This window comes from Saimiri boliviensis, chromosome 14, assembly GCF_048565385.1.
Source record: "Saimiri boliviensis isolate mSaiBol1 chromosome 14, mSaiBol1.pri, whole genome shotgun sequence".
Lineage (NCBI taxonomy): Eukaryota > Metazoa > Chordata > Mammalia > Primates > Cebidae > Saimiri > Saimiri boliviensis.
In genome coordinates this window covers 35115777-35129714 of record NC_133462.1, presented here as the reverse complement: position 1 = coordinate 35129714, position 13938 = coordinate 35115777, and the positions used below count along the sequence as shown (strand labels likewise).

Sequence of the window (13938 nt, the reverse complement as noted above, 5' to 3'; positions counted from 1 at the left end):
GAGCCGAGATCGCGCCATTGCACTCCAGCCTGGGTAACAAGAGCGAAACTCCATCTCAAAAAAAAAAAAAAAAAAAAAAAATAAGGTGGAAGGATTGTTCCAGGCTAGGTGTTCAAGACCAGACTGAGCAATGGAATGAGACCATGTCTCTATGAAAAGAATAAAAAATAAGCTGAGAATGGTGGCACCTGTCTGTAGTCCTAGCTACTCAGGCTAAGGTAGGAGGGTAATTTGAGCCCAAGAGTTCAAGGCTACAGCGAACTGATTGCACCACTGCACTTCAACCTGGGTAACAGAGGGACACCCTGTCTCACAAACAGACAGACAGACAGACACACACACACACACACACACACACAAATACATATATGTATATACATATCCCATATATTTTACTTATGCATTTTAAATGTTATGGTTATATGTTTTAAAATATACATGCATATATATACAAAATATAAATATATATATTTCATTTATTTTATTATGTAATAGAGATACAGTCTCACCATGTTACCCAAGCTGGTCTTGACCTCTTCAGCTTAAGCATTCCTCCTGCCTTGGCTTTCCAAAATCCTGAGATTATTGGTGTCTCTAAAGTAAGTCCTTCCATGCATTTGAAGTTTTGAGTCCCATCTAAAGACTCTTTACTTTCTTTTTTTTTTTTTTTTTTTTTTTTGAGACGGAGTTTCGCTCTTGTTACCCAGGCTGGAGTGCAATGGCGCGATCTCGGCTCACCACAACCTCCGCCTCCTGGGTTCAGGCAATTCTCCTGCCTCAGCCTCCGGAGTAGCTGGGATTACAGGCACGCGCCACCATGCCCAACTAATTTTTTGCACCTTTAGTAGAGACGGGGTTTCACCATGTTGACCAGGATGGTCTCGATCTCTTGACCTCGTGATCCACCCGCCTCGGCCTCCCAAAGTGCTGGGATTACAGGCTTGAGCCACCGCGCCCGGTGACTCTTTACTTTCAAAGAGTCTTACCATATTGCTTATATCCATAGAGTTTCTAACGAATGTGAGTCCTTACATGCTTTTGAACGGTTGAGGCAGATCTAAAGGCTTTACCGCATTGCTTACACTCATAGGGTTTCTCTCCAGTGTGAATCCTTTGATGATAGAGAAAAGAGTTGGAAGAAATGAAAGCTTTCCCACATTGTTTACATTTATAGGGTTTCTCTCCAGTGTGCGTCCTTTTATGATAGCGAATGGAATTGGAAGAAATGAAGGCTTTTCCACATTGCTTACACTCATAGGGTTTCTCTCCAGTGTGAGTCCTTTCATGCATTTTAAGTTGTGAGGCAACTGTGAAGAGTTTACCACATTGCTTACATCCATAGGGTTTTTCTCCTGTGTGAGTTCTTATGTGCTTTTGAAGGATTGAGGCAGATCTGAAAGCTTTCCCACAGTGCTTACACTCATAGGGTTTCTCTCCAGTGTGAGTCCTTTGATGATATTGAAGAGAATTAGAAGAAGCGAAGGTTTTCTTGCATTGTTTACATTCATAGGGTTTCTCTCCAGTGTGTGTCCTTTCATGTACTCGAAGATCCCTAACACAACTGAAGGCTTTCTCACATTTCTTACATTCGTAAGGTTTCTCTCCAGTGTGAGTCTTTTCATGATAGCGAAAGGAAGTGGAAGAAATAAAGGCCTTACCACATAGCTTACACTCATAGGGTTTCTCTCCAGTGTGTTTTCTTTCATGCACTCGCAGGTACTTGACGGATCTGAAGGCTTTCCCACATTGCTTACACTCATAGGGTTTTTCTCCACTGTGAGTCCTTTCATGATACTGAAAGGAACTGGGACAACTGAAGGCTTTACCACATTGCTTGCATTTATAGCATTTCTCTCCAGTGTGAATTTTCTCGTGTCTTTTTAATGAACCTGGAGAAAAAAAGTCTTTCCCACATATGTTACATTTATGAGGCCTCTCTCCAGTGTGCATTCTCATGTGTGTTTGAAAGCTTACTAGAGAAGATAATGCTTTCCCACATTGCTTACATTCAAAGGGTTTTTTTGCAGAGTGGATTTTTTCATGTCTACGTACAGAACTGGGAAACTTGAATGTTTTTCCACATTCCTTACATTCATAAGGCTTTTGCCCAGTGTGAGTTCTTCCATGTATTGCAAGGCTACTGGAATAATTGAAGGCTGTGAGGTGCCTATTAAGGGAAGAAAGACCCATGCCGATTTCTCCATACACACGGTTTTCATATGATTTTACTCCAGGAGTTTTCTTCCTCCACATGTCATCTGGAACCAGGGTCAAAAGTCTCTCTCCTATAAGTCTCCTGTGAACAATGAAAAGCACATTATAATGGATTTATCAGTAATTTTTTTTTTTGAGACAGTTTCAATCTTGTTACGCAGCCTGGAGTGCAATGGCACAATCTCGGCTCACTGCAACCTCCGCCTCCTGGGTTCAGGCAGTTCTCCTGCCCCAGATGCCTGAGTAGCTGGGATTACAGGCACCCACTACCATGCCCAGCTAAGTTTTTGTCTTTTTTTTTTTGAGACGGAGTTTCGCTCTTGTTACCCAGGCTGGAGTGCAATGGCACGATCTCGGCTCACCGCAACCTCCGCCTCCTGGGTTCAGGCAATTCTCCTGCCTCAGCCTCCTGAGTAGCTGGGATTACAGGCACGCGCCACCATGCCCAGCTAATTTTTTGTATTTTTAGTAGAGAAGGGGTTTCACCATGTTGACCAGGATGGTCTCGATCTCTTGACCTCGTGATCCACCCGCCTCGGCCTCCCAAAGTGCTGGGATTACAGGCTTGAGCCACCGCGCCCGGCCAGTTTTTGTCTTTTTAATAGAGATGGACTTTCAACCATGTTGGCCAGGCTGCTCTCGAACTCCTGACTTCATGATCTGCCCACCTCACCCTCCCAAAGCACTGTGATTACAGGCATGAGCCACCATGCCCAGCTCTGCACTTCCTTTTTTTTTTTTTTTGAGACGGAGTTTCGCCCTTGTTACCCAGGCTGGAGTGCAATGGAGCGATCTTGGCCCACCGCAACCTCCACCTCCTGGGTTCAAGCAATTCTCCTGCCTCTCAGCCTCCTGAGTAGCTGGGATTACAGGCACGTGCCACCATGCCCAGCTAATTTTTTTGTATTTTTAATAGAGACGTGGTTTTACCATGTTGACCAGGATGGTCTCGATCTCTTTTTTTTTTTTTTTTTTTTTTTTTTTTTGAGACGGAGTTTCACTCTTGTTACCCAGGCTGGAGTGCAATGGCGCGATCTCGGCTCACCGCAACCTCCGCCTCCTGGGTTCAGGCAATTCTCCTGCCTCAGCCTCCTGAGTAGCTGGGATTACAGGCACGCGCCACCATGCCCAGCTAATTTTTTGTATTTTAGTAGAGACGGGGTTTCACCATGTTGACCTGGATGGTCTCGATCTCTTGACCTCGTGATCCACCCGCCTCGGCCTCCCAAAGTGCTGGGATTACAGGCTTGAGCCACCGCGCCCGGCTGGTCTCGATCTCTTGACCTCGTTATCCACCCGCCTCGGCCTCCCAAAGTGCTGGGATTACAGGCCTGAGCCATCGCGCCCACCCTAATTTTTTGTATCTTTAGTAGAGGTGGGGTTTCACCATGTTGGCCAGGTTGGTCTCGAACTCCTGACCTTGTGATCTGCCTGCCTCAGTGCTGGGATTACAGGCGTGAGCCCCCGTGCCTGGCCAGTAGTGTTTGCTTCTTTTTAACATTTTCTTCCATTCTAAGATTGTCTAGAGAAACATTATTTTCTCTTGAAAGTACTAGTTACCTTAGAGTTCTCCTGGGATTTTGGTGCTTATCTTCAGCATTCTGGTTGCTCCATCCTTTTCCTAAAATGCAAAGCCAGAAAAACAGTCCTGAATTAGTATAAAATTATAAAAAAGTTACTAGTTCATAGCTCATTGCACCAGTGCCTCATTTATTCAAAGTATTCCCACTGGGCATGGTGGCTCATGCCTGTAATCTCAGCCCTCTGGGAGGCTGAGGCAGGGGGATCATAAGGTCAGGAGTTCAAAACCAGCCTGGCCAAGATGGTAAAACCCCACCTCTACTAAAAATACAAAAATTAGCTGGGTGTAGGGACAGGCTCTGTAATTCCGGCTTCTCTGGAGGCTGAGACAGGAGAATCACTTGAGCCCAGGAGGCAGAGGTTGCAGTGAGCCGAGATTGCGCCACTGCACTCCAGCCTAGGCGACAGAGGGAGACTCTGTCTCAAAAAAAAAAAAAAAGTATTCCCTTTCCATATTCCAAATCACTCCACAGCACTGATGAGCTAGAAACACCTGATCTCTAATTCACTGAGGGAAGTAATTCACCTCTTACCTATGGAGATCAGGTTCCTCAAGGTTTCCTGCATCACGTCCCTGTAGAGATTCTTTTGGGAAGGATCCAGCAAAGCCCACTCCTCCTGGGTGAAGTTCACAGCCACATCCTCGAAGGCCACTGAATCCTGAAATATCCCACATGTGGACAGCAGGATAAGTGAGGTTGACAGCAGTTGGGTCCTAAAACCTGTTTGTAGGAAGTTCTGAGGTTGCTGTGGACTCCAAACATTTATTCCATTGCTTGGTCATCAGACCCGTTACTCTCTGTTTACACTCGCTTTCTTAGATAATATAATTTTCACGAGGCTGGGAGGTGGAGGTTGTAGTGAGCCAAGATCATGCCACTGCACTCCAACCTGGGTGAAAGAGCAAGACTCCGTAACAAAAAAATAAAATAAAAATAAATAATTTTCATGCTAGAATTGAACTCTGGATGGGGTAAAGCAACAGCAGAATAGGAAAATGTGTGTTTCTGGTGAATCTAGGGAGAAAAGCATGATGCCTGGACTGCCCTTAATGTCTGAAATGTGGATCTGCAGCATGTCAAAACAAACTCCTTTGAATTTATGAGCAAAAAAATGCTAACGTTAGCAGCCCTAAGGCTGCATATTCTTGAAAATGCCCGTTCACGGCACGGTGGCTCATACCTGTAATCCCAGCACTTTGGGAGGCCGAGGCGGGTAGATCACGAGGTCAACAGATCAAGACCATCCTGGTCAACGTGGTGAAACCCTGTCTCTACTAAAAATACAAAACATTAGCTGGGCATGGTGGCGGGCGCCTGTAGCCTCCAGCTACTCAGGAGGCTGAGGCAGGAGAATTGCCTGAACCCAGGAGGCAGAGGTTGTGGTGAGCCAAAAACATGACAACACTGCACTCCAGCCTGGATAACAGAGGGAGACTCCATCTTTAAAACAAAAAATCCAAATTGATAAGACAGTCATAACTAAAACAAAAACTCATGAAGGAAACCTTTCTCGGAAACTGTATTTAGATAGAAAATCTAAACTGGGTCGGGTATGGTGGCTCACACCTATAATTTCAGGCCTCTTTGGGAGGCTGAGGCAGGTGGATTGCCTAAGGAGAGGAGTTTGAGACCAGCCTGGCCAACATGGTGAAAGCCCATCTCTACTAAAAATAAAAATAAAAATAAACAAAAAATTAGCCGGGCATGGTGGTGGATGCCTGTGATCTCAGGAGAGTGAGGCAAGAGAATCACTTGAACTCGGGAAGCGGAAGTTGCAGTGAGCCATGATCATGCCACTACATTCCAGCCTGGGCAATACAGTGAAAAAAAGAAAGAAAAGAAAAAAGAGGCCAGTTTACAGTCTTAGGAAACGACAAGTATACACTCTTAGAATTACATATGAAAAGGGGAGGCCAGGCGCAGTGGCTCAAGCCTGTAATCCCAGCACTTTGGGAGGCGGGTGGATCATGAGGTCAAGAGATCGAGACCATCCTGTCTCTACTAAAGATACAAAAAATTAGGTGGTCATGGTGGTGGGTGCCTGTAATCCCAGCTACTCAGGAGGCTGAGGCAGGAGAATTGCCTGAACCCAAGAGGCGGAGGTTGCGGTGAGCCGAGATCGCACCATTGCACTCCAGCCTGGGTAACAAGAGCGAAACTCCATCTCAAAAAAAAAAAAGAAGAAGAAGAAAAGAAAAACCTAAACTGTAATTGATGAATTGCTGAAGGCTGAAGGGCCACAAGGTTGAGAGGTAAAAATTTCAGGATACCCCGTCTTTTTTTTTTTGAGGGTTCATGACCAGCCTGACCTACATGGTGAAACCTTGTCTCTACTAAAATACAAAATTTAGCCAGGCATAGTGGCGGGCCCCTGTAATCCCAGCAACTCAGATGCTAGTGCAGGAGAATCGCTTGAACCTAAGAGGTGGAGGTTGCAGTGAGCCCAGATCACACCACTACACTCTAGGCTCGGCGACAGAGTGAGATTCCATCTCAGAAAGACAAAAAAAAAAAAAGTAAATAAATAAATAAATAAAATTTTTTTTTTTTTTTGACACGGAGTTTCGCCCTTGTTACCCAGGCTGGTGTGCAATGGCGCGATCTCGGCTCACCGCAACCTCCGCCTCCTGGGCTCAGGCAATTCTCCTGCCTCAGCCTCCTGAGTAGCTGGGATTACAGGCACGTGCCACCATGCCCAGCTAATTTTTTGCACTTTTGGTAGAGACGGGGTTTCACCATGTTGACCAGGATGGTCTCGATCTCTCGACCTCGTGATCCACCCGCCTCGGCCTCCCAAAGTGCTGGGATTACAGGCTTGAGCCACCGCGCCCGGCAAAAAAAAAATTAAAATAGATGGCCAAAAAGAAATGAGTTATAAACTGCAAAATAAAGACACACATGAGAGGTTAGACGGTTGATTCATACATACACTCTACTGGCATTACCTTTTAATTGGAATTTATCCACAATGTATAACCCAGTGACTTTCCCCCAGTGTGTGAGAAATTTATGTTGCATTTTCATATAGCAAAAAAAAAAAAAAAAAAAAAAAAATCATGACATTGTCAACAAGGTCAAAACTAAACTATAAACCCAAACCCCATTAAACAGTGAAATGCGAAAGTAAACTGGGCTACCCATGACAACACAGTAGCACATTTGCAACAGAATGAGGCAAAAAGTCAGAAACAAACCATTTTGGTGTAACATGAAAGATACATTAAGTAACTAAGTTACTAGAAACTCCCAACAACCAAAATTCTACTTTGTGATAAAAGATAATAGAGCTACAATGAATAACAAAAAAAAAAGCTGGGTGCCATGGCCAACACAAGGAAACCCCATCTCTACTAAAAATACAAAAATTAGCCAGGTAGGCATAGTGGCCTGTAATCCCATCACTTTCAGATCACCTGAGGTCAGGAATTCAAGACCAGCCTGGCCCATGTGGTGAAATCCAGTCTCCACTACTATAAATAAATAAACAAAGGATAAACTTTTTTTTTTTTTTTTTTTTTTTCCCGAGGTAGTTTTGGTCTTGTTACCCAGGCTGGAGTGCAATGGCGCGGTGGCTCAAGCTTGTAATCCCAGCACTTTGGGAGGCCGAGGCGGGTGGATCACGAGGTCAACATGGTGAAACCCCGTCTCTACTAAAAATACAAAAAATTAGCTGGGCATGATGGCGCATGCCTGTAATCCCAGCTACTCAGGAGGCTGAGGCAGGAGAATTGCCTGAACCCAGGAGGCGGAGGTTGCGGTGAGCCGAGATCGCGCCATTGCACTCCAGCCTGGTAACAAGAGCGAAACTCCGTCTCAAAAAAAAAAAAAAAAAAAAAAAAAATTTAAATAAGAAGCAATTAAACTGAACTGGCTATAGAACACCAAGACCCTCCACAAGCATACAGAAGTCAAATTCAAATGCAATTCACATCAATTTCTAATTCTTTTTACTTAATGGGCTACGCCGCTGACGCCCCGGGCGCTAGCCCCGCCCCCGATGCTGGAACTTTAAATTATCTTGAGGTTTAAAGTTTAAAGGAATGTGATTCTGGGGTTTAGTTATCTGACAGGCAGTGGTAACAAAGGCAGCTGGAACCTTCCGTGATTACAGATTAGCCTTCTTCCTTATCTGTATTGTTCTGTAAAATACTTTAAATGACTGAAGCAAGTCATGAAAGACCCTTTCCCTCTTAAGGATTTGAGGACTGATTTCATTAAAGACTAACTTCCCTCTTACTTTTCTCACACAGATTTTACTGCCATCACATCTTCTGAAGCTAGAAATGTTAAATTCACTTTTTTAAATTAGAAAAGAAATGAAGGCCGGGCGCGGTGACTCAAGCCTGTAATCCCAGAACTTTGGGAGGCTGAGGCGCGTGGATCACGAGGTCAAGAGATCGAGACCATCCCGGTCAACATGGTGAAACCCCGTCTCTACTAAAAATACAAAAAGTTAGCTGGGTGTGGTGGCGCGTGCCTGTAATCCCAGCTACTCAGGAGGCTGAGGCAGGAGAATTGCCTGAACTCAGGAGGCGGAGGTTGCGGTGAGCCGAGATCGCGCCATTGCACTCCAGCCTGGGTAACAAGAGCGAAACTCCGTCTCAAAATAATAATAATAATAAAATCTGGTAAAACAGGTATTTGGGGACAGGGGCGGGGACTGGGATGAAATCACTTGGCAGATAACAGCCCTCCTTCCTACCACCTCCACATCTTAGACAAAGCTTCAAACTCTCAACCAGTTGCCACCTACAGAACCCCTCCACCACCTGTGCATTCTAACCGCACTTTCATGTGTCTCGCCTTTCAGCCAAAGGAACTTACACCTTCCCGGCACTGATTCATCATTTTCCCGCAATTCCTGTCTCCTCGTAATCAATAAAACCAAACTGTCATGGGCAGTCTCGGGACCGCTTACTCTAGGCTTGGTGGGGTTGTGTTTCCAACAGTCGAGGTCTCTCCTATTCAGCTCAGAAGAAACTTACGTTCCACAGTTTGGGTTTTTCCGTTACCAAACCAGAAGCCAGGACTGTGTGTTTCTCATTCATTAATCGCTGTTTGCTAAAATAAACTCTTAAGTTTTTTGACAGAGTTCACTCTGTCCCCCAGGCTGGAGTGCAGTGGCACAATCTTCGCTCACTGAAACCTCTGCCTCCAGGGTTCAAGCGATTCTCCTGCCTCAGCCTCCCGAGTAGCTGGGATTAAAGGCATATGCTACCACGCCCAGCTAATTTTTTGTATTTTTAGTAGAGATGGGGTTTCACTATGTTGGGCAGGCTGGTCTCGAACTCCTGACCTCAGGCGATCCACCGCACCCGGCCCTAATAAACTCTAATTTTAAACTGTGCCTCAGTTTAATTTTTACCTGAAGAAAAAAACGAACTGGGAACCTCACAGCACACTGCTCCTCCCACACCCGAGGCAGGATCCCTCCATGACCCTCCCGTTGTCCCCGCACAATCTGGGGAGACGCGGGGCTGCGGGCGCGGAGCTGCCCAGAGAAGGCTCCGGGGCCGGGACGGGGACCGTAGTCGCCGCGCAGGGACGGGACAGGGCGCCCGTGGTCCTGGCTGCCGGCCCAGCCCTACCAAGCGGCCGAAGAGACCGAGTGCGGAGCTGCGCCAGAGGGACTGTGTCCAGACCCCAGAGTCGCCGCAGGGAGGCCCTGGCCCCGCCACAGCGGTTTCCACTCGGTTGCAACCAGCCCTCCTATCGCTTTGGGACCCCCAGCCCTGCATGCTCACCATTTCCTGGCTTCCAGGTATCCCGGTGTCCCTCTCTAAAGTTCCCGCGAACAGTGCAGGTCACAGTGCAGTGGACAGAGCGACAGCAGCTATAGGTGGAGTAACTGGTCCCCCTGGGAGCAGTAAAGCCTCAGACCTCAACTGGCGCGAGCACCCGAGTGAAGACAGTAGGAATGCAACCTCCCCTTCCCCGGAGGACAGTTGGCAGGGCCCCGCCCCGGCGCCGCTGATTGGATAAGGGTCTAGACCTCGCCCCCTTCCCTGAGTGACAGCAGAAGCCCTGGGTGACCTGGACCTGCAGAGCCGAAGTAGCTGCTTCTGGCCACACTTTCCAAGGTCACCTCTCTTCCTGCCTCCTTTTCTTTGAATATTTGCTTTCCGCCAAACTTGCTCCGAATTGGTAGACGGGGCATTGTCATCTTCCTCACTCCGTGGGCTGTCCCTGCTCCTTCACCCTGCACATGACATAACGGTACAGGGAATTCCAGACTCAGTGTCCGAAAAAGGTGAAAGACATTAAAATATTTTGCCCCAAAATACTGCCCTGCCAAAATATATTTCTTTGACGATTTTGAAATGGCTGCTGCTTGGATAGCAAACAAAAGGTGGCCTTGCAAAACTGTCTTTTGAGAGGGAAATTTGCATCTGTAGAGAATCTCCGTTAATGAAGCAGTATCCCCTCCCCGCTTCTTTTCCTTTCCCTTATCTAAAAGCGAGAGTTTGACATATTTTAGGCCTGGCACGGTGGCTTACGCCTGTAATACCAGCACTTTGGGAGGGTGAGGTGGGCGGATCAAGAGGTCAACAGATCAGATCATCCTGGCCATCGTAGTGAAACCCAGTCTGCACTGAAAATACAAAAATTAACTGGGCATGTTGGTGCACGCCTGTAGTCTGAGGCAGGAGAATCGCTTGGACCCGGGAGGCAGAGGTTGCGTTGAGCCGAGATTGCGCCACTGCACTCCAGCCTGGCACAGAGCAAGATTCTGTCTCAAAAAAAAAAAAAAAAGAGTGAGAGAGTTTGACATATTGGGTAGCACATGGCGGTTCATGCCTATAATCCCAGCACATTGGCAAACTGAGGTGGAAGGATCACTTGAAGCAAAGATTTGAGGCCAGCATGATCAACACAGGGAGATCCCTATCTTTATTATTTAAAAATTTAATTTATAAAAAGTGGCGGGGCAGGGTGAGACCAGGTCACTACTACAAGATAAATAAGTAGAGGAGGCAAAAGAGGATTTAAAAAAAAAAAAAAAGATAAATAAATACATTAGGGCCAGGCTCGGTGGCTGGAGCCTGTAATCTCAGCACTTTGGGAGGCCAAGCACGTGGATCACTTGAGGTTGGAAGTTCGAGTCCAGCCTGGCCAACATGACAAAACCCCACCTCTACTAAAAATACAAAAATCAGCTGGGCTTGGTGGCACACATCTGTGATCCTAGCTACTCAGGAGCCTGAGGCAGGAGAATCGCTTGAACCTGGAAGGCAGAGGTTGCATTGAGCTGAGATTGCGCCATTGCACTCCAGTCTGAGCACTGAAGCCATACCCTATTTCAAAAAATAAGGGGCCAGGGGGCCGGGCGCGGTGGCTCAAGCCTGTAATCCCAGCACTTTGGGAGGCCGAGGCGGGTGGATCACAAGGTCGAGAGATCGAGACCATCCTGGTCAACATGGTGAAACCCCGTCTCTACTAAAAATACAAAAAATTAGCTGGGCATGGTGGTGCGTGCCTGTAATCCCAGCTACTCAGGAGGCTGGGGCAGGAGAATTGCTTGAACCCAGGAGGCGGAGGTTGCGGTGAGCCGAGATCGCGCCATTGCACTCCAGCCTGGGTAGCAAGAGCGAAACTCCGTCTCAAAAAAAAAAAAAAAAAAAAAAAAAGACAAAAAATAAGGGCCAGGCGCGGTGGCTCAAGCCTGTAATCCCAGCACTTTGGGAGGCCAAGGCGGGTGGATCATGAGGTCAAGAGATCGAGACCATCCGGTCAACATGGTGAAACCCCGTCTCTACTAAAAATACAAAAAATTGGCCGGGCGCGGTGGCTCAAGCCTGTAATCCCAGCACTTTGGGAGGCCGAGGCGGGTGGATCACAAGGTTAAGAGATCGAGACCATCTTGGTCAACATGGTGAAACCCCGTCTCTACTAAAAATACAAAAAAAATAGCTGAGCATGGTGGTGCGTGCCTGTAATCCCAGCTACTCAGGAGGCTGAGGCAGGAGAATTGCCTGAACCCAGGAGGCGGAGGTTGCGGTGAGCCGAGATCGCGCCATTGCACTCCAGCCTGGGTAACAAGAGCGAAACTCCGTCTCAAAAAAAAAAAAAAAAAGAAAACAAAACAAAACAAAAAAAAATACAAAAAATTAGCTGGGCATGGTGGCATGTGCCTGTAATCCCAGCTACTCAGGAGGCTGAGGCAGGAGAATTGCCTGAACCCAGGAGTCGGAGGTTGCGGTGAGCTGAGATCATGCCATTGCACTCCAGCCTGGGTAACAAGAGTGAAACTCAGTCTCAAAAAAAAAAAAAAAAAGAAAAAAAAAAAAAAAAGAAAAATGTGGCCAGACACGGTGGCTCAATCCCAGCACTTTGGGAGGCTGAGGAGGGTGGAACACGAGGTCAGCAGTTAGAGACCAGCCTGACCAACATGTTGAAACTCCGTCTCTACTAAAAATAAAAAATGAGCCAAGTGTGGTGGTACATGCCTGTAATTCCAGCTACTCAGGAGGCTGAGGCAGAAAAATTGCTTGAACCTGGGAGGCGGAGGTTGCAGTGAGCCGAGATCTCACCATTGCATTCCAGCCTGGGCAACAGAGCAAGACTCCATCTCAAAAAAAAAAGGAAAAAAGTCTGCGGGGAGGGGCCGGGCGCGGTGGCTCAAGCCTGTAATCCCAGCACTTTGGGAGGCTGAGGCAGGTGGATCACGAGGTCAAGAGATCGAGACCATCCCGGTCAACATAGTGAAACCCCGTCTCTACTAAAAATACAAAAAATTGGCCGGGCGCGGTGGCTCAAGCCTGTAATCCCAGCACTTTGGGAGGCCGAGGCGGGTGGATCACGAGGTCGAGAGATCAAGACCATCCTGGTCAACATGGTGAAACCCCGTCTCTACTAAAAATACAAAAAATTAGCTGGGCATGGTGGCGTGTGCCTGTAATCCCAGCTACTCAGGAGGCTGAGGCAGGAGAATTGCCTGAACCCAGGAGGCGGAGGTTGCGGTGAGCTGAGATCGCGCCATTGCACTCCAGCCTGGGTAACAAGAGCTAAACTCCGTCTCAAAAAAAAAAAAATACAAAAAATTAGCTGGACATGGTGGCACGTGCCTGAAATCCTAGCAACTCAGGAGGCTGAGGTAGGAGAATTGCCTGAACCCAGGAGGCGGAGGTTGCGGTGAGCTGAGATCGGGCCATTGCACTCCAGCCTGGGTAACAAGAGCGAAACTCTGTCTCAAAAAAAAAAAAAAAAGGGGGATTTCAGTTTACAGTCTTAGGAATTACATATGAAAAGGGGTTCAGTTTACAGTCTTAGGAAAAGGGAAGTATACACTCTTAGAATTACATATGAAAAAGTGTTTCAGTTTACAGTCTTAGGAATTACATATGAAAAGGGGAGGCCGGGCATGGTGGCTCAAGCCCAGCACTTTGGGAGGCCAAGGCGAGTGGATCACAAGGTCAAGAGATCGAGACCATCCTGGTCAACATGGTGAAACCCCGCCTCTACTAAAAATACAAAACATTAGCTGGGCATGGTGGCGCGTGCCTGTAATCCCAGCTACTCAGGAGGCTGAGGCAGGAGAATTGCCTGAACCCAGGAGGCGGAGGTTGCGGTGAGCGGAGATGGCGCCATTGCACTCCAGCCTGGGTAACAAAAGCAAAACTCTGTCTCAGAAAAAAAAAAAAAAAAGGTGGGGGGAAGTTTACGATCTTAGGAATGAAATGGGAAAAAAGGGAAGTTGATCTGAGATGCCTCAGTCTCCCTCTTCACCAGCACTTTGGGAGGCCAAGATGGGCAAATCATGAGGTCAAGAGATCGAGAGCATCCTGGCCAACATGGTGAAACCCCATCTCTGCTAAAAACACAAAAATTAGCTGGGGGTGGTGGCACATGCCTGTAGTCCCAGCTGTCAGGAGGCTGAAGCAGGAGAATCACTTGAACCCAGGAGGCAGAGGTTGCAGTGAGCAGAGAATGCGCCATTGCACTCTAGCCTGGTGACAGAGCCAGACTCTGTCTCAAAAAATAATAATAATAAGCAATGAGGCCGGGCGCGGTGGCTCAAGCCTGTAATCCCAGCACTTTGGGAGGCCGAGGCGGGTGGATCACGAGGTCGAGAGATCAAGACCATCCTGGTCAACATGGTGAAACCCCGTCTCTACTAAAGGTGCAAAAAATTAGCTGGGTA

The 13938-nt window shown here is 47.3% G+C and overlaps 1 protein-coding gene across 1 annotated transcript; it reads right to left on the bottom strand.

Moving 5' to 3' along the window:
- Positions 1-502: 502 nt before the first annotated feature.
- On the bottom strand, positions 503-9701 carry LOC104649889 (uncharacterized). The gene is made up of 4 exons (XM_010329491.2): positions 9542-9701; positions 4329-4455; positions 3775-3835; positions 503-2296 (listed from the first exon to the last, which is right to left on the bottom strand). Exons 1-4 carry the CDS (start codon positions 9542-9544, stop codon positions 1012-1014), a joined length of 1476 nt encoding a protein of 491 aa, XP_010327793.1. The 5' UTR covers positions 9545-9701; the 3' UTR covers positions 503-1011.
- Positions 9702-13938: the final 4237 nt, after the last annotated feature.